Source organism: Hippocampus bargibanti, linkage group LG10 (assembly GCF_051943395.1).
Source record: "Hippocampus bargibanti isolate YZ-2025 linkage group LG10, ASM5194339v1, whole genome shotgun sequence".
NCBI lineage: Eukaryota > Metazoa > Chordata > Actinopteri > Syngnathiformes > Syngnathidae > Hippocampus > Hippocampus bargibanti.
In genome coordinates, this window is record NC_142743.1 from 15,553,673 (window position 1) to 15,573,065 (window position 19,393).

At 41.7% G+C, this 19,393-nt stretch overlaps 2 protein-coding genes across 2 annotated transcripts; both read left to right on the top strand.

The window, feature by feature from the left end:
• Positions 1–1,231: 1,231 nt before the first annotated feature.
• Positions 1,232–7,810, top strand: cenpk (centromere protein K). The gene is made up of 10 exons (XM_089006186.1): positions 1,232–1,313; positions 2,066–2,167; positions 2,264–2,320; positions 2,925–2,988; positions 4,390–4,436; positions 4,508–4,590; positions 4,672–4,770; positions 5,371–5,500; positions 6,194–6,247; positions 7,236–7,810. Exons 1-10 carry the CDS (start codon positions 1,311–1,313, stop codon positions 7,389–7,391), a joined length of 795 nt encoding a protein of 264 aa, XP_088862312.1. The 5' UTR covers positions 1,232–1,310; the 3' UTR covers positions 7,392–7,810.
• Positions 7,811–8,351: 541 nt separating this feature from the next.
• smap1 (small ArfGAP 1) lies at positions 8,352–17,223 on the top strand. Its single transcript, XM_089006780.1, has 10 exons — positions 8,352–8,616; positions 9,005–9,138; positions 10,406–10,491; positions 11,511–11,586; positions 11,692–11,757; positions 11,843–11,921; positions 13,198–13,328; positions 14,725–14,935; positions 15,734–16,059; positions 16,544–17,223. The coding sequence occupies exons 1-10, from the start codon at positions 8,499–8,501 to the stop codon at positions 16,676–16,678; spliced, it is 1,362 nt and encodes a 453-aa protein (XP_088862906.1). The 5' UTR covers positions 8,352–8,498; the 3' UTR covers positions 16,679–17,223.
• The last annotated feature ends 2,170 nt before the right edge of the window (positions 17,224–19,393 follow it).

Here is a 19,393-nt window from a genome sequence, read left to right on the forward strand (position 1 = left end):
GAAAGTAGCAAGAATACACTATTATACCCTGAAATTGCCGCTCTTGTGCGTTTGAAAAACTGCATTTGCAACTCTCGAGGTATGGAGTCAAAATTGCTATATGATAAACACGATTTGATAGAAAAAAATAAGCAGAACGCCTAAATATTCTATTCATTGGGTTACAGACTGCCCCAAACAGATGTTTGACTAAAAGCATATTTGTGAAGTGCCACGATTTTTGTGAAAGCAGCAGTCATTGTAAAACGTGATGGCGATAAATACCACACAAAGTGTAACATGAAACAATGACATTTTAACCTTTTCCAAGTAAAGTAGTAATTGGGAACAGATTCTCATTTGCAACGGTGACCTGAAACCAGATAGCAGAGTAAAACAATGCAAAAGAAAATAAAACGAGAGAAAGAAAGAGAGAGAGAGAGAGAGAGAGAGAGAGAGGGGGGGGGGGGAGCGAGAGACGATAAGGTGAGTAAAAAGGGGAAATACCATGCAGGTACTCTTACTGTACTCTAATTTGGCAACGATTGTACAGGCGGGAGACGAGTATACAGAGCCATCTGCTGTACCATTGTGGAAGCACATGCTGAATGCCCACCAGCCGACGGGAAGCAGCAAAGTGAGACCCAATGCTCGCCCTGCCAGACGTTATGGGGGTGTGGCCCTCGACCCTCCAATAATAATCAGGCCAGTACCGATGTGTTCAAGGAGGAGCAGAATGATGACAATGATGGTGACGATGATATTGCTGTACTACTCCTGCTGCTACTACTACTCCCACGACGACGACGGCGATTACTACTAGTACTAGCTACTACGACTACAGCTAATTGCTTTGAATAATTAGTTTTCATACCAACAGTAGCCAAAATGGAACTGTATAGTGCCACTTAGCAGTTTTTTTGACGACGATACTAGTGCAGCGTGTTCTACCGGAAACAAATTTCTTGTGTGTTCTACATACTTGGCAATAAAGATGATTCTGATTCTGATATTTAACCATGATAGAGGTTCCATTTTACTTGGAAAATATTTACTCTTAAATAATAACAAACATTCGGTCATCGCGGGACACAAATCTGAACAATCTTAACATCTGTTATTTTGATGACACATGTTAACTTGTATGTGCTGAATTCAGACCGTGCATTACGTTTAAAACAAAACGAATGCGCAGATACCCGCAACATTGATGCTCTTCAATGTTTTCCACGTTTACTGTCGCGTTTATGACGTCATTAATGTTGGCGGCATTTTGAAAAAGAAGCGTTTTATTCCGTAGTTTTCTTTCAGTCAATTCGCCGTAACCAGAAATGGTAAGTATTGCGTTCATATTTATATCAAGTTGTGAATTCACTTGCTTGCCACGAATCGTTTCTGTTGGACGAAAGACACATCATAAACGATCATCAACATGACAGAAATTACTTTATCTTCATGACACGACATGAGCCATCCTTGTCTTGATATTCATATATCACCTAAGCATAAAGTCCTAACATATGTTGAAGTACGTGAAGAACATGAGTAAGTTTGTTAACTCAACTTAGTTAATCGTATTGTATGGTATGGACAGTTTCTTATTTCTCAAATACCGCTATTCAAATTTAAAAACCTAAAATAACCACTTAAATCCAATGCACAAATAAAAGCAGGAATACTCATTGGGGTCGCGGGGGTTGCTGGAGCCTATCCCAGCTGTCTTCGGGCACGAGGCTTGGTTTCCAGCCAATTGCAGGGCACACAAAGACGTACAACAGCCACACTCACACCTCGGGACAGTTTCAAATTGAATTTGGAGTGTTCAATCTGCCTGCCATGCATGTTTTTGGAATGTGGGAGGAAACCGGAGGACCCGGAGAAAACCCACGCGGGCCCGGGGAGAACATGCAAACTCTACACAGGAAGGCTGGAGCAGGAGGCGAACCTCCGACCTCTGCACTGTGAAGCCGGTGTGCGTATGTGTGTGTATGTTTTTTAAAATATGGAAAATTCAAACATGACACCCATGACGACGAATGATTGACATGACTTCAGCTCCGACTCAAAGATACTCCCATATCTGCAGGATGATGTTAGACAGGGCAACCAGGCTCAAATGGAACTGTCAGAAGTTGCTCAGGTGGAGCTTGTGAACCAATGTGAGCAACAGTTTGCTCAGCTCAATAAGGTGATTTATGCATTTGTTTTGTACTCGTATTCTTGATTCTGAGCACTGAAATGGCAATTCTGTTGAAACTAAAAACCATACTTACACTCTTTTCAGCTTCAAAACAAGATCATACTATGTGAGCCAGAACAATGTGAAAACACTCGAGAGCAGGTGAGCTGGTGTTAAGAAAGTTACATTGCAAATAAATATCCTACTTGTATGATCGAAACAACAGGACTCTTTATTCTCCCAAATGCATCGCGAAAGCGCTGAAGATCTCAACAGCTGGCTGCACATTTTGATTTAGTTGATTTTTTTTAGATATGCATTAGTCGATACCTGACATACAGTAAGGCTAGAAATAATTGAGTGCTTGGTGTTTCCTTTCATCTTCCTACATATCATATTTAAGCATCTTTTTAGATTGATCAATATTTCTTCAGTGTGGCCTGGGCTAGTTATTGAATTCAAAGCAATGTTTTTTTTGTTTGTAGTGACAAATGTAAATATATATATATATATATATATATATATATATATATATATATACAGTAAAGTCTCGTTATATCGATATCGCATATATCGATAGTCCCGGTTATATCGATACTATTTCTATGCACTCACGGAGAAAATTACATGCAAACAGGGTCGGATATATCGATAGTCCCGGTTATATCGATATTTTTTCGGACTCCCTTGAATATCGATATAACGAGACTTTACTGTATGTATGTATATATATATATATATATATATATATATATCTTTTTTTTAGTCTGTTAATCGGCTGTTATCAACCGAAGCGGAAATGAAGCAGTGGCAGACAGTGGAACCGAGATGTAAGTAACTTTTGGAATTATATATGACTGTTTAGACATAAATTGTATGACAGATCTAGAAGAAATCTCAATCAGAACAACACTTAATGCTGATGTCTGATGCTGAAAAACAAGAAAAATAAAACCACTGATAATATTATAAATAACAAAAGAAGCGATTAATTTAAACTGAGTGTGTGATTTTTAAATAGGTAGTGTTTGAGATGGGATTTGAATGTGGGAAGAGAGTCAATATTTCAGATGTTGGGTGGGAGTAATTTCCATACTTTGGGGGCAGAGCGGCTGAAAGCTTTGCCCCCCGCCACCCATCATTCTGAGACGGGCGGGTGGTACACAGAATCGAAGGGATGATGAGGACCTGATGGTACGAAAGGGAACGCAAATTTGAAGATCAGTAAGTTATGTATGGCTTTAAATGTATACAAAAGTATTTTGAAGTTGATGCACAGTTTTACTGGAAGCCAGTGGCCCCGAAAGGAGGGGGTTCCACTGATGATCCGGACTGAAGAATTCTTGACGAGTTGAAATTTATGGAGGAATTTGTGATGGACATGGGAAAGATGTGAATTGCAATCATATGATAGGTCACAAGACTGTGGACAAGGATAGCAGCGGTGTGAGGAGTGCGAGAAGGACCAAGACAAATGATATGAAGATGGAAATATACGGACCGAGTTAAATTATTAATGTGGGAGTGGAAAGATGGTGAGCTACCAAGGATGTGATCAAGTACATGTTAACATGTAATTCCTTCATAGAAATGAAAATAATCAATTATGAATAACATCATAAAATTATGAAGACATGGATGGGATTTGAGTATTGTCATTTCCAAACTCTCTCAAACTGGGAGCTCTTTGCAGTAATCACCCCCCCCCCCCCCCCCCAAAAAAAAAAAAAAAAACAAACAACTCATTTTCACATAAGTTGAAAAAAAGGGTACATAAATTACTGTATTTTCCGGTGTATAAGGCGCATCCAAAAGCCTTCATTTACTTCAAAAGATGACCCTGCGCCTTATACGCCGGTGCACCTTATGTGTTAAGTAATATTGAGCCGCAGCAGGTCTCGCGACTACTGTCAGCAGCCACTGACTCCATTTCCCCCTGTAGAAGTAGTCCGCGGTCCATGCTGGAATATATAAAACGTATCCCCAGCCTCTACTGTGGCGCCTTATAATATGGTGCTGTGCCTTATATATGAAAAACCTTTTTAAACATGTCATTCATTGAAGATATGCCTTATACAGTATATGGAACATATGGTACGTATCCAGGTTCTTCATTCACATTTTGACCACTTTTTTCCAAACTTTCGCAGTCTTTCTCACCAAATTTTTTATATTTTCCTTTAAACTATGGGAATTGTATTGATTTCTTGTATTTCTTTTAATCCATGTAGTGCTGGCAGAAAATTCTGAAGTATTGCTCAAAGCTGGAAAAGAGGAGGTACACATGCACGAAAAATACAGGACTGAAAAAAGAGACTGCTTCTGACACGCCCACTCTGTTTTGCACAGATGCTCAAGCTATGCTCTGAACTTGAGATGATTCTCTCTTGCTACGAAGCAAAGCGAGACAAGCTGCGAGAAACCAAAGAACTGTGCGTGACCTTTTATCTCGCATGCATGCATTTCTTTCTCTTGAGTGATGTTCATGGTTTTGTTTCAACTGTGTGTTAAAGTGAACTAAAGTGGGTGGAGGAAAAAGGACAGGTGCTAAGTGCTGCCACTGATCATGCTAAGCGACTACAAGAACAAAGAGAGAAATTATCAGAGCATAGGTGAGTGTGACGTTCGGTGAACTGTGTTCTTTTCCATGGCAAAACTATTGAACACTTACATTTATTTTGTCCTGTTAAATGCTCTGTTCACTATCTATTTTGTAATACTGTATAAGGTGCACTATACGTTGCACTTTTTTCATAGTTTGGCTGGCCCTGTGACTTACAGTACAAGGTATACTCAAGTGTGACTTGTACATATTGATATTAGAGCTTAGACTGGCAAAATAGCCAAGTAGCATCTTAATAATGAAGGGTAAAGCTTAAAATGGGTAGCATAAATCCACCCATCTCTTTTCCGGTCTCTGGGGAGTGTGGGTTGGGGGCACACACCCAGAACCGGTTTCCAGCCAATCAACTGACAAGCCAAACTTGTCAATCGCCATGCCCACCCAAGTGGTTACTGGGGTTGAACGGTTTCAATTTCATGTCAATCATTCCTGATGTGTAAGGTAGCGTAAAGCCACTGCACTCAATTTTTTTCCCACTAATTGTCTCAAAATGCATTACTACAGCAAACTTCAGGTACTTTAAAACTAATACAAAACTAGTAAAAGGTGTGCTAATTGTGGTTTGTTTGTGTCTCCCCTTGGATTCTAGTGTTCTGCTGGAAACCAAGGACAAGATCAACAAAATGAAAGACTACAAGGAAAAGCTGATGGAGTCTCTGGGAGACATCCTCGAAAAACATGTTCCTCCACCATGCAGTGAGCCCAAGACAAACAAAAAGGTGTGCTCACTTTTCTGGTGTTATCTCCATGTTGTTGAAGGTGCCGAAACACAAACTCAATGGTATTTCTAAGTCTGGTATGCAGGTAACAGCAGACTTACGACCAGGTTCAGTTCCAACCAACTGGTCGTAAGTCAAAATGGTCATAAGTCGAAATCCATTCAAATTGTTGACTAGACACTCTGCTAAATGACTTGCAAACGACCTGATTCTAACGGCATGGGGGCGGGCAGGCGTGTTTCTGGGTCGCCGGTGTTCTACCGGCTGACCTCTACCCGGCCTTAACCCACTCTCCACGCGGCCTAAGGCTGCGGCCGTCAGCAGCGCCGACACGCCCACCTCGCCACCTTGCCCCAAAGCAGAACGAACAGTCTCGAAGAGGCGGCGGCCGTGGGCCCGATGCGGCATTCTCGTCGCGCCGATGCCGGCCGCGGCCCGGCCAGGGCTAGAGCCGAGGTGGGTCGGGCACTCCCCCCCTCCGGTGCCATCACACTGTCGATTGCTGTGCGAGTGTGAGATGCTGGCTGGGTGGCCAAAATTGTGGTACGCCTTGCCGGGCTGCTACCGCGTTGCAGTGCCAGACTTAGAATTAAAATTAAAAAAATAGGGTCTGTCGATCATGGTCATAAGTCGGGCCGGTCGTAAGTCGGATGTCACCTGTATTGTAGCTCATCATGATTTCAATTTCCCCAGAATATTCCAAATGATGTAAATGAAGATTTACTATGCCTCAGTGATATTCTGGAGGTAAGTTCTGTTGCACTTCTTACTCACTCCTCAATTGTCTACCTTTAGAATTACGAACACATAAAAGATTGTTGTCATTACGGTTCTTAAATATTATTTCAATGAATGTGTCATTTATCGCCGTATGTAAAATAGCATCAGCAATAAACTTCTTGATTTTTTTTCTGCTTTTAGTTGCTACATCTTCAAATGCTTCAATTGCTTTGTTGTAGTTCCTTGTTTTTGACGACAGTGTGCACAAGAGCTTTCTCCTTCACGTCGCTCAGAAGATACCGCCCATCAGCTGCGTGTTTAGTCAATTTCTTACAATTATTATAATTTATTTATTATGTTCACTGCTTCTACTTTAATTTATTGGCGAATTCTGTTTATTTCAACTTGCAACCAACATTTAAATGGGGACTTTGATTGGCGAGCCATGCACATGTCCATCATATGATTGAGTAAATCACTAGTCATCTTTTTAATTATTGTTTCCAGACTAGTTACTGATTGAAGTCATTGTGCGTACACAATATGACTTCTGTTTCGGAGGTTAACTCATTCACTGCCGTCCCCGAATTTATTCGGGAATTGAAAAGCATGACGTGGAGCGCCATTCCAGAATTTGTTCGGCTTTTGTTTTTTCTTGCGGGCGGTGCGTTTCAAGCTTCGGTCAGACCTCTGGCTATGTTTTTCCCTCTCACAAGGAGTCAGAATTTACCTTTTCAATGCAGATAAGTAGGTAAGTAAGCTCGAAATGAACTTTTTTTCTGATGAAAGAAGAGAGTCTAAGGTTTCTTGTGCTGCATCGAATGTTTATGTTGACCTAAAACTCAATATTCTGTGGGTCTAACAATATGAGTGAAAATGACAAAAACCCTGACACAAGTGGACACATTTGCACATCGTCTGGCAGTGAATGAGTTAAAAAGACCTTTAATTTTCGCTATGTTAGGATGAAGAGAAAATGTTAAATCATATGCGTTGCTTCTTCTATATCTTGCAGCTACTTATAAACAAGGTCCTGAACACACCACATGACCCATATGTGGCAATAGACTCTACTTTCTGGCCACCGTATGTAGAGATGCTTCTCCGCCATGGTATCGCTGTGAGACATCAGGAGAATAACTTCAAGATTCGCCTGGAAACTTTTTTCTGACCCTAATTTTCCCTTGTCCTTCCTAATTTATATTTGTGTAGCTTTAGCTGCAATTGGACAATTCTCATCTGGCAAAATGCTCTTGGTGACACATTCGGACTATCTATTGCAGCGTAAAGGAACTCTGGTTCATCAAGAGCCATATTCTGCCTGTTTTTGAGCTCTCGCTCAACTCCAACACATCTGATTCAATTGATCATGATCGTTTCAGGCTTCTACTGAGCTTGCTGATGAGGTGCATGTTTGAGTCAGGTATTTTAGAGTGGGGGGGGGGTCTATAAGGGGCAGGATATGCCCCTCTGGGAACCTGAATCTATTGTGATCAGATGAAAGTGTCAAAAACAAATCTTGCATGCTCATTTTGATTGCCATTTTAGTTTGATGGAGCTTCATGGGTTGGCCATTTGTATTAAAGTTTGTTGTGCTCTGAGGTCTTATGTCCTCCTTTTGATTTTTTTTCCATTTGGTGTTTCAGTTTGTGTCCTACTGAGTTCATGGCAGAAAGTGCATCCATGACTGTACTGCTTTCAATTGCTCAGTTGGCTCGAGGAGGGGTGTATGTAATGATTGCTCTTAATTTAAATTGTAACTCACAAGACAACGCACGAAAATTGACCCAGTGACGGCCCATTGGTCGAAAAACTCATATAAGTTGGGGCAATGAGTCACATTACTCGCAGCTCTTGTATTAGATTTTGCAGGTGTACCTAATGAAGTGTGTCGTCCAGCTGTTGTGGCGTACAGTACAGGCAGGGTTTTCATTTTTCACCCTACCGCCCTACACGCCTAATGATTATCACGAATTGTGATTGTGTTGTCTAAAAGTTCCACATTGTGAAACCAAGCCTAATTGTTCATTTTGTCCGAAACGTGAAGAAACTCTGTGCGTCAATCGACGTCATTGCGGCTGTCCAATCCCATTTGGCCGACGCGTCAGTTTGCGAATTCCCGTGGGCGCAGAAGTGATTCCGGTTCCGGGTGTCTTCATACCAGTTGAAGGCGTTCGCCTTTCTGATTATGGTCTTTTATCAGCATATTTTCTTGACTATCGACGGATTGTTGTAGTTACTATTTTATTCGATACAGTCATCATCGTCATACGTGACCATGACGACCCGCTCGGAAAGAGAGAAGGCCCAGAAACTGAACGAGCAGCACCAGGCCATCCTGTCCAAAATGCTCAGAGAGGAAGACAACAAGTATTGTGCCGACTGCGAGGCGAAAGGTGCGACATTCACGTTGTCGAGTACTTGTTACATTTTGCCACACAAACATCGATTTATATTTGAGGCTAAAATCGTAAGGCGTCGGGACGGAAGCGGCACCGGCAGTCAGCTGACACCGAGTCGCTTGAAGCTAAACTAAGTGCCTGGCTAACTGGTTAACCCGTTTTGTCTTCGCAAGAGCATGAATCGTATACTTTCACAATGAATCCGTTTCTACCACTGGAAACATCACACAGCATGTTTATCATGTATTAATCCAGAAATTTCTAAAGCCTCAATGTCACGTCACAGAAATATGTAGGGTGCAAGAGTAGTGTATCGTACCCTTTGAGTTTAAGCCACCTCTTACTAGTCAGGTCCACCAGGAAACCCTCTTTCCTTTGTCAGGTCCGAGATGGGCGTCTTGGAACCTGGGAGTGTTTATCTGCATTCGGTGTGCGGGCATCCACAGGAACCTTGGTGTCCACATATCCCGAGTGAAGTCAGTCAACTTGGACCAATGGACCTCAGAGCAAATCCAAGTAAGGTCGTGGTAATGTGCCTGCTATACAGTGTGACTTTTTATTTCACATCGTGTTTTATATTAGAAAAATGTACCACGACACCTATAATCTACTCACAGTGGGTGAATGCAGTCAGTTGTGATTCCTAATCATGGGGCCACAGCGGCTCAACCAGGATGCTGCAGGTTATTTTTTACAATTAAATGTGTGTTTTCTTAATGCCAGCGAAGGAAGTGGGCAATTACAAAATTTTGGCCACGATTATTCACTGGCCAGGTCACCCGTCCTTACAGGTGAAACTAACTGAAATCATCTGTCCATAATCGTTATTTGAATAGTGCTTCTGTCATTGTTAAATTACAGCCCATCACCATTATTTTAGGACCGTGAGCCACCGTCCTTATTTTTGCGATGCTTTTGCCCTGGTGAAATTACAGTACGTCACTGCTAAAACTAGTTTGTCACCACTATTTTAGAACCAACACATCTTCCCCAGTTTATGCAGCAAAAGCAGTCAAGAACCAGAACAGGTTCTGTGAAAACGAAAACAAAAGATACTCCCTAGATTTTATAATAACTATTTACAATCATGCCTTTGATTCTAATATTTGATGCTTAAAATAAATAAATACATTTATCACACTGTGTGAGCGAGAACAGATGGCGGAGTGATTCTATGTGCTGTTTAGATGGGCTTTTACAATACACGGCATGAGAAATAGTAGCTCACAAACTATGTTAATATCTCAGAGTTCCTGGAGAGCCTTAATGTGATGCACCATGACCAATTTCTTACTAGTTTTGTTTTCCTGAAAAAAAGCAAAGTCCGTTTTTTTTAACTGCAATGATGAGATACGCCTTGCCAAGGCGGAAGCTACTTCTCATGTGAAAAGCCTCCCTGTTTACTTCCTGAGATGTGACTACGTCAAGCCTCAGAACCCGGCGGACGTTCACGCAAAGTGAAGTGTGATGTGAAAAGGCCTTGAGGCATCTTCAAGTCGATCAGCTTACTGTTAATGTAAACTGGCCCAAATATTACACACATAATTTTGTATTTTAAAATGGCAGTGCATATTAATGAACATTTTGATGTAAATATGCTATTGACCATTTTTTTTCTGTAGTCCCTTGTCAAGTTGATGTCATATTTTGAAGACAAAAACTGATAGTGATGGTCATTCTGCTGGTCTGGCACCTTTTACTTGTTACATGCACACAACACAAATACTGTGAGCATGTACAAGTAAGTGCATTGCATTTCTGTCTTTACCTCTTCTTTTGTCAGCGTATACAGGATATGGGAAACACCAAGGCCAGGCAGCTGTATGAGGCCGACCTTCCTGCAAACTTCAGACGACCTCAAACAGACCAGTATCTTTCACTATCTGCACTTAACTGAAAATGTCATCTGATTTGTATGAATTCACTGGCCACCATTTTTGATACACCGGCACACGAGCCATAACAAGGACACACCACTGCAAACCATTGTCAAAATAATCCTATCCATCAATTTTCAACACCGCTTGTCCTATAGAACAGAGGTAGGCAATGCCTGCTTGATTTCTATCTACCTATTGCAACACAACTATACAATACAATACATATTTATTTATATCGCGTTTTGACAACAGTTGAAGCTGCAACAAAGCACTTAACATGGACAGGTATCATATACAGGTAAAAAAAGCAGTCACAAACTAGGCGTCTTGAAGGTGTGTAGAGGTGGATGAGCTCGGAGAGGTAAGGAGGAGCGAGGCAATTTAAAGATTCAAAGACAAATCATAAGATCTTGAAAAGAACTCTAAAATGTAGAGGGAGCCAGTGAAGGAATGCCAGAGTAAGAGTTATGTGCTCCCTCTTACGAGAAGAAGAAGCAAGTAGCAGCATTCTGGACCAGCTGGAGACGCTTCATGGAGGATTGGCTCACTCCAAAGTAAATCACATTACAGTAATCGAGCCGAGATGTGACAAACCAATTCAAATGATCAGATCATCAGCACACTCTGGAAACCTGATCTTGAACCTATTCATTTCAGCCCAGTTTATTGCAACAGGATGATATGGAAAACATGCAAGATAACAGCCCCCCAGGCCTGGAATTGCCTACCCATGCTGTAGAGGATCAGGGTGGGTGGCGGAGCCAATCCCAGCTGAACCAGCGCAGAAGGCTGACTATGCCCTCAACTATTCGCCAATCAATCGAAGTGCACATATAGGGACAAACAACCCTTCACACCCACATCCACACCATCACCAAGTAGGAACCAATCCCCCCAACACAATCAGTGATGCTCAAACTCCTCAATTGAAGGTCATTCAATAATGAAGATATATTTAAAAACCATCCAATGTGTAAAGCTGCAGTTTTTCCTTGACTATGGCCTCAGAGCAGTTGAATTCTTCATCAGGGATAAATACGAGAAGAAGAAATACTACAACATGAATGTGACCAATGGAGGCAGTGTATGTTCCTTTATTATTGTCTGATATGAATATTTTAAATCCATATTTATTGTCCGGGCTCAAACAAGCATAACTCATTTATTTTTTGAATGCTTGTTTTGTCAGCCTAAAGATTGTATCAAGAAAGAGAAGGAGTCAGAGCGAGGGAGCAAGGTGTCCTCTACCACAAAGGTAAGTACTTATCTGCACATTTGCGCAGATTCCTAGGATTTCACTAATTTAGCATCTTAAATGACTGTTAACTTATTATTTTAAGAAAAATGAAGAGTCAAGGCAAATCCCTAAAATCAGCCCAGTTAAGCCATCGGAGCCTTCAGTGAACCTATTAGCGCTTGGTGAGTCTGCTTCTCTTTTTCATCAGCCATTTATACATGAAGGCGCAAGTGTCAAAACTCACTGTCGTCGCTGTTTTCCTTGAGGGGCATTTATTGACTGTCAAACCATATAAAGAAGTCAAGAACAATGGTTTATTCCACCATTGTTGAAGTGACTGTAGTAGTGAGGAGTTTTGCTCACAAAAAGAATGCTTATAATGTCTATTATTTATTACACGTTATACATTTCTAATGTAGGTCGACATGTTTGATTTAGTTTCGCAAGTCGCATAAAATGATTTGGCGGGTAAGATCTGACCCCGATCCTTGAGTTCGTTAGTTTTGAAAGGTCTATTCTGTGTAAGTAATGTATTTATGAGGTGGCTTGTGATTGTAATATCTGTCTGAGGTTACGACCGCTTTAGCTCACGAACTTTTCGCCTCACGAACATTAAATTCGCAAGCATATAGTCTTGGCTGACGAACTAGTTTTCGGCGGATGAACCAAACCACACAGCGCCACGGTAGCTGGCGGACTAGTTTTCGGCGAATGAACACCAAACAACGCGGTCAAACAGCGCCACGGTGGCTCGCGGACTAATTTTCGACACCCCCCCCCCCCCCCCTTTATTTGACTGCGGACGTGGTTTGTTATCGAGTGGAGTACTTTTGCTATTATAGGACCGAAAAAGACCCTACCACAGGCTAATGTTAAGCCGAAGACAAAAAGAATTTTTTTTTGTCCTGCCCATTCCCATTGTTTCATACTATTGAAGATTGTTGAGTAATCAACACTGCAGCTTGGCTAGCTCCACCCTCTCAGTCCAGTATTTGAATTCTCATGAACCTCCCTGCCACCAGTCATGGACTACAGTTTGTTGTTTGCAATGTAAACGTATGTGTTCGTCCAGAAAGGTTGAAGCCGTGAACCAGTGTAAGCCTTGCTCTTACAGGAAGTTAAAGTTGCTGATTCAGTCACTGACACGCTGACTTTTTATGTTTCAACATGGCAAACAGGAAAGGGGCCCTAAAAGGTCAAATCAGTGCTGAACCCCATTGGCTTGATGCTCGATGAAATTCATGATTTGAAGAGGACTCTGGTTTCAGTTGGTGTTTTATTTATGGTCAACGAGCCCATGGTTTGAGGTTTTTTTTTTTGACCTCACGAAACAAAAATTGGACTTAAGTCTGTTCGTGGTGAAACATTGCATATTCTAATGAGTAGAAAGTGCTTTGTTACCTTTTGTGGTAAGCTTTTTCCACCTGTAAAACCGGTCTTTTCACTTTTCTCTGGTAGACGCACCGGCAGCTGCACCAAGCAACAATGGGATCACGAGCACAAGTCAGAACAATAATGACCTGGACATATTTGGTCCTATGGTATCCAACCCCCTACCATCTTCCACATCAACTGCTCAGTTTCCTCAGGTACAACCGACAATATGCCGTATTGCTCCAATAGGCGGAATCTTCACATCTGCAAAACCACCACAACCACAAAACAAACCTCGGCCTGTCTCCTAAGCCATTATCATTACATCGTTAAAGAATTCACACTGTTTCCAACACATGATATTGCTTAATCATCTTCCAAAAAAAGAAAAGAACGGATGCACGTGGGGTGGGACTGATATTGATTGCAACAAAAAAATTACATTGACTGAATTTGCACATGGGGGTTTTCGCTGTCGCTTGTGTGCTATGTTGTGTTGGTCTATCATATTTCAACAAACACATTCAAGTTTATGATTGTTAGATCACAAAATGTGGGGAAAAAAATCAAGCTATGTGAATACTTTTCAAGGCTTTGTAAATCTGAACGACAGTTCAAGTACGTATCTGTCAAGATGGCTACTTCTGATAAAATGAGGAGAAATCCACTGGTTATTAATGGAATGAAGTTACACAATCAAAAAAATATTTACATTTTTTGTAATTTGGCATTGTTTACTTCATTGTTGTCGCAACTAACTTAGATGCTAAATGTGCATCCAAACATGTATGCAGCATCACTGGAGTTATATGCGGGAGAAATAGATTGGATTGGATTAGCCTTTTATAGTCTGGCAGTGGAGATATGTATATTTCACAGCAGCAAAGTTATGGAAGGAAGAGGAAAGGCAGGGAAGAAGTAGAAAAACAAAATGCCGGACCTGCTGTAAAGGCAGCCACTATTGCGGCGCCATCTTGAAGTCAAAAGAACAAAAAAACAGAATAATATGACACCACAAAGACAGTCATCCAATCTTAAGCACTTTCTGCATCCTCTTTGTTGCATGAAGGAGTTATCGATGACAGAGGAGAGGATCAAAGTGTCCTTTTCACCAGTGGATCAGGGGCGGCATGGGGAAACGTGCACGTCTGCTACAAGCTAAATGTTGAAAGCAAACACAACGCTGTAGCATCCATTGGCGAAAAGAGATTGTCTCACATTTCCTGTCCCACGTAAATACGCTTTAATTCCAAGCTGCAACAGTTCCACATACGCAGCGGTGCTCTGCGCTGACACTCTTTCATCAAGGGCTCCTCAAGCCATGCATTCATCCATCCAGCCGCAGACTGTCCAACAGCAACGACCTTTCCGCTGAACAAAGCCGGTCTGTGAAAATGCTGCCCATTACAGATGCAAAAAAGCACAATCATCCCAGAGCTGTACAGTGATGACAGTCAAATGGTGCTCGTGAGAGCACTTGCTGACGGCTGCCTACTCGGGCCCCATCTTGGACTTTCTAGATTCTAGTAGATCGAGTCTACGGCATGTAAATCAAGCACAAACCCGCTGCTGTTCAATGTAATTCTATATATTTGGTTGTTTTTCATCTAGGCGAGCTCTTGCAGTGTTGCAAGCACTCCTACACAAGCCCCACCAGCAGCAGTGGGCGGAGGAACGCCAGCGTCAGGACACGGCGAGCTTGACCTGTTCAATGACAGCAGTAGCACAGCAAAGACAGAAGATCACGCCAAGAAACCATTGTCCAAGGACTCCATCTTGTCACTCTATGGAACTAACAACATGTCGCCACAGGCTCCAGCAGGTAGGAGGACGCCATATTACGTTATGTTGTAACTTACCAACATAAAACTTACCTCGAAAGGGCCATATTGTGAGCAAAGCTGTGTTAAAAAAATATTAATCCATTTTATTGTCCTTTCTATATCTTTATATCAATTCACAAAACCATAAATCGATCCATTTAATGCATATTTTTTTTATAATGTCATGTGACTTTTCCTGTGACACTCAAGTTCCTCCTTATGTGAGTGTAGAGCAGTGGTCCCCAACCTTCACATGGACCACTCGTGCCATGTAACAGGCCGGTCCACGGCTGTGATTAAATATTTGGATTGTTATTTGTAACACACTCAACCTTTGAAATGGATAATGGAAATATTACTTGAATCAGTGCCATCTCTTGCATTTCACAAGACATGAAATGCATTCGGGGACAGTCAGAAGTTTCAATTTCAAACTGGAAATAAATCCATTAATGCCATAAATGTCAATAGCTACAATTCGCTAAACAATGTGGACTTTGTATTAATCTATAAAAGCTTATATAACATAAAGAGCAATTGGCATCAAATTATATAATTCAAAGGTCCAATTTATCACTCACTTTAGAATGCCTGATGAAATCCCCCGGCTTCCATCCGTCAGTCTGGATTTAACGGTAACACCAGTGCAAAGGTTGCTGAATGAAGCCCGAAGGAGAAATAACAGTAGTCACATTGCATATGCTACCCAACTGGGTTGTGCACATTCTTAATGTGAGCAAACCTTTATGTCGCGGTAAATTAACATTATTATTTGCCTACTGCCTTCTTTCCATCAGCTGGCATGTTCATTGGACCCTCTCAGATGCCGTTTCCCGTTCACACTTCTGGTGGTTATCAGGCTTTCCCCGGTATGGGAACCGCCGTGCCACCGACGACCGTTATGGGGGCCATGATGGCACAGAGTGGAGCAGCCATGATGGGGCCGAGTCCAGGAATGATGGTTGGGATGACCATGCCCAATGGCTTCATGGGAAATGCCCCTGCTAACGGTGTGATGGGCATGGCCCCCAGAATGATGGCGCCACATGGCGGTGCCATGATGCCTGCCCAGGGCATGTACGCCATCCAACCTGGTCAACAAGCTCAGTGGAACATGGCTCAGGTATTGCTGTGAGGCTCCAGCTCTGTAAAGTCACTGCACAAATGAATGGAGAATTATTTACGTTTGGTGTTGTATTAAAAAAAAAGACACAAGAAAAAGATCCTGGCCAAACTCTTCCCAATAGGCCAAAAAGTGCAATGTTAGGTGTTTAGCTCTACATGGAGTGAGGGCACGTAAAATGTTTGGCCAAGTTACAATGTAGTTTCAAGCTGCAGTTGAAATTCTGACCACAAGAGAGGAAGACACGACATACATACAACAACATACAAGATCAGCGTGTCACAGAGGGAAAGCCAAAAGAAACTAAACATGTGCACAAAAGTCCATTTTAAGGATGAGGCCAACAACCTCCACCTGATTTCACTGTCGAGGGTGTGTCCAGTTATTTTTAGCACTTCAGGGCTAGAAAATGAGTGGTTGATTGTTGGTCAAGATTATAATTTCCTTCCCGAATAATGATCGGAATGTGTTTTCCTACCCTCAGGTGAACCATCAGATGTCGGGCTTGCATCTGAACGGTGCACCCGGACACATGGCCTTCACTCAGTCTCCAGCTGCTATGGGTGGTTGGGCGGCAACTGGATCCGGCCAAACTTTGAGCACACAACTATGGAAGTAAGCTTTTCGGTGAGACCACAAACAGACAGCGGAAGAGTGATGGTTGCTGAAGGTGCAGAAACTCTTTTTGCGTTTCTCTGCACCTCACTACGAACTGATGTCGATTTCCACCATGGACCAGCCTTCAAGAACATGAAAATAGTATCTCTATTTGCTCTTTCTCCTTTCTGTCTCTCTTTCTCTCTATTGTGTGAGTGAATTGGGAGTCTTACAGCATGGCAGATTCTGCCTGTCATATGTTTTTTGATCATTGCTATTATATTCCTTTTTTTTGGGAAAACAAATATAAGGAAATAACAGTCCCAGCAAAAATTGTATTGACATATCAGAAAGGCTGCAGGACCAGTTACACAAGCTTTTATTGTATCATTGTATCAGGATAAGATTAAAGAACATTTAAATAAATAGTATTTAAAGGGAGAAGATGAGACTAATCCGGTCTGTCTGTACTGCTCCCAAGTGTACATACAGCGCTGTATAACCTTCTTTTAAAGTACTTGTGGTTCCCCCTATATTGAAAAAAATTAATAAAAGTCATAATCAGTGGCATGTGTCATCTCTCCTTTATTGGATTAATGAAAGAAAGGTAATGGAGGCATGTGCTTCCGTTTAACAAGCCATTGTACGACTTGTGAAATATTTATATGTAAAGATGCAATGCAAATTTTAGATCTCCGGTTTTTCAACATGGAGACAATTCTTTGTTCTGGTTGATTGTCATAGTTACAGAATTACATATTCTGTAACTCTATGGAGGATATTTACACAAATAATATTCCGCATAGACATACATAATTTCTTTTTTTATAAGGTCTTGTGTTTTGGCTCGTGGTGTTAGTCTTGCGGGGAAGGACAAAAGGGGGAGACAAAAATTGGGGGGTGGCGTAAAGTTCCAATTTTGTTGTTGATACTTTGTCAGTTTTCTTTTTGAATCCAGTGGCTTGCGGTTGCTCAACCTATTAGTCGGGATTCGGGTGCATTTTAGGCATCAGATAGAGCAAACAATATTTAAATGGTGTATTTTCAGCCAATGCGGTGTTTGTACTGACAAACATTGAAAAGCTTTATGGTCCTCCTAAGAATAACCATTAGGTGGCGGTATTACTTTAACTTTCTGCTTTTGGAGTTTATACCTTCTGACGAAGGCTATCAAAACTGAACACAACAGTCATTTAAAAGGCCGGTGTCTGGATGCAAGAGTTGTAAAAACGATACAATAAATTTGTAAAACAACAACAACAATGCTTTACTTCTATCACCGTTTGGTCAGTGTGGTTTAAAAAGCCTTTTGAGCTGAGCTTGCTTGTTTTTCAACGGCTGGCTTTGCAAGCAATGAATGCCTTTTTTGTTATGTGCCTAATAGTCAGGAACATATGTGCAGAGCTTTTGGAAAAATAGACTCATGATGCAACATATTCATACTCGCCGAGTATTACTCGGTTACTGTTTGACAAGTAGGGAAATGTGTTGACTTTCTCAAGTGGAGTTTTTTTCTTTACATACCAATGGCCGTTAGGTTTGTCAGAACAAAAGTCTGTTAACACATACTATGGCTATTTTTCTCCGCCCAGCTCAAACTGGGATACGTTCCAGAACAAATAAACCGTCCCCAGTGATGGCTTTTACAGGTGGATGTGGCATGCAGAGTGATCCGAGCCTTTCTCTGTGTAAACCCTGGTTTATTGACACCATGTATTTGTGTCTCAAATGAAGTGTTACATCTCCAGAACTATGAGCCCTGCCCAATTACGTTAGGTCCTTGTCAATGAGTCCAAGGATAAAAAGTGGGTGTGTTAGTTGCAGCCAGCTCTACCTGTTTAATTCCCACCCACAGGCCATCCCGGACTGCCCTGTCAACCTGGTTTCAGTTGTTGATGATTCCAATGTGCTTGATTTGAATGGTGGCAATGGATAAAAGAAGCTTGTTATCCCAAAGAGGAGGGCCATATATGCAAAAGACCTAGCTCAGCCTGAAACCATCTTAAAGTGGTTTTGGGGTACGTTCAAGTCCGACCTCCCCTTCAGGCCTGCGTTGTAAAGGTGTGCAGTGATGTTTGCTGACCGAGCATTTGCAAGGAGGTTTGGCCTTCTTAGCTTGTATGTCTAAGCAAACAGAACTCTTGAATAGAGTCCAAGCCCACACCCCCGTGAAGATTGCTCTTTCATTGCTCTACTCCAGGACCTTGACACATTCCTCCCAGTAGCACCATCAAGTTTTGGTTCAAGTCTGACTGATGCCTGAATAAATATGTCACTCATACAAATGATGGATTTGAATTTGTGAAAATTCCATGATGGCATTTCATGTTTAACTGTAGTTGAAGTACTATGCAGTCATGAATTCCTTTGTGTGTATACGTCTTTCTTAAGTAGTCTCCCTGGTCACCCCAAGGCCACCTTGCTGGGCAGACAGCCATGATAAGGCAGCAAGCCCTTTGACGTGGCTTCCTGTCTTTTATCTGAATTCATGCAGACCTTCCGTCAAAGTCCACCTCTAATCAGCACTTCCTATCGCTGCTCTTATTGGTGTTTTGAATTTAGATTAGAAATAATACATATGCAGTCAGAAATGAATAAAGACATTTTCTCATGAGATCAAAATCCATTATAGTGTGTACAAATTACATATCGAGAGACATTATGATGACATGTTGCAAAAGGAGATACCCCTCCTGCTGCCCTAAATCATCTGGGATAGAATACAGCTCAGTCGGGA

Bases quoted from the DNA above. Each gene is read 5' to 3' on its own strand.
- smap1 (XM_089006780.1), top strand. From the start codon at position 8,499: ATGACGACCCGCTCGGAAAGAGAGAAGGCCCAGAAACTGAACGAGCAG. The intron at 8,617-9,004 runs GTGCGACATTCA...TTCCTTTGTCAG, and splicing joins TGCCGACTGCGAGGCGAAAG to GTCCGAGATGGGCGTCTTGG. The intron at 9,139-10,405 runs GTAAGGTCGTGG...TTCTTTTGTCAG, and splicing joins GGACCTCAGAGCAAATCCAA to CGTATACAGGATATGGGAAA.
- cenpk (XM_089006186.1), top strand. The intron at 2,168-2,263 runs GTGATTTATGCA...CACTCTTTTCAG, and splicing joins AGTTTGCTCAGCTCAATAAG to CTTCAAAACAAGATCATACT. The intron at 5,501-6,193 runs GTGTGCTCACTT...CAATTTCCCCAG, and splicing joins AGCCCAAGACAAACAAAAAG to AATATTCCAAATGATGTAAA.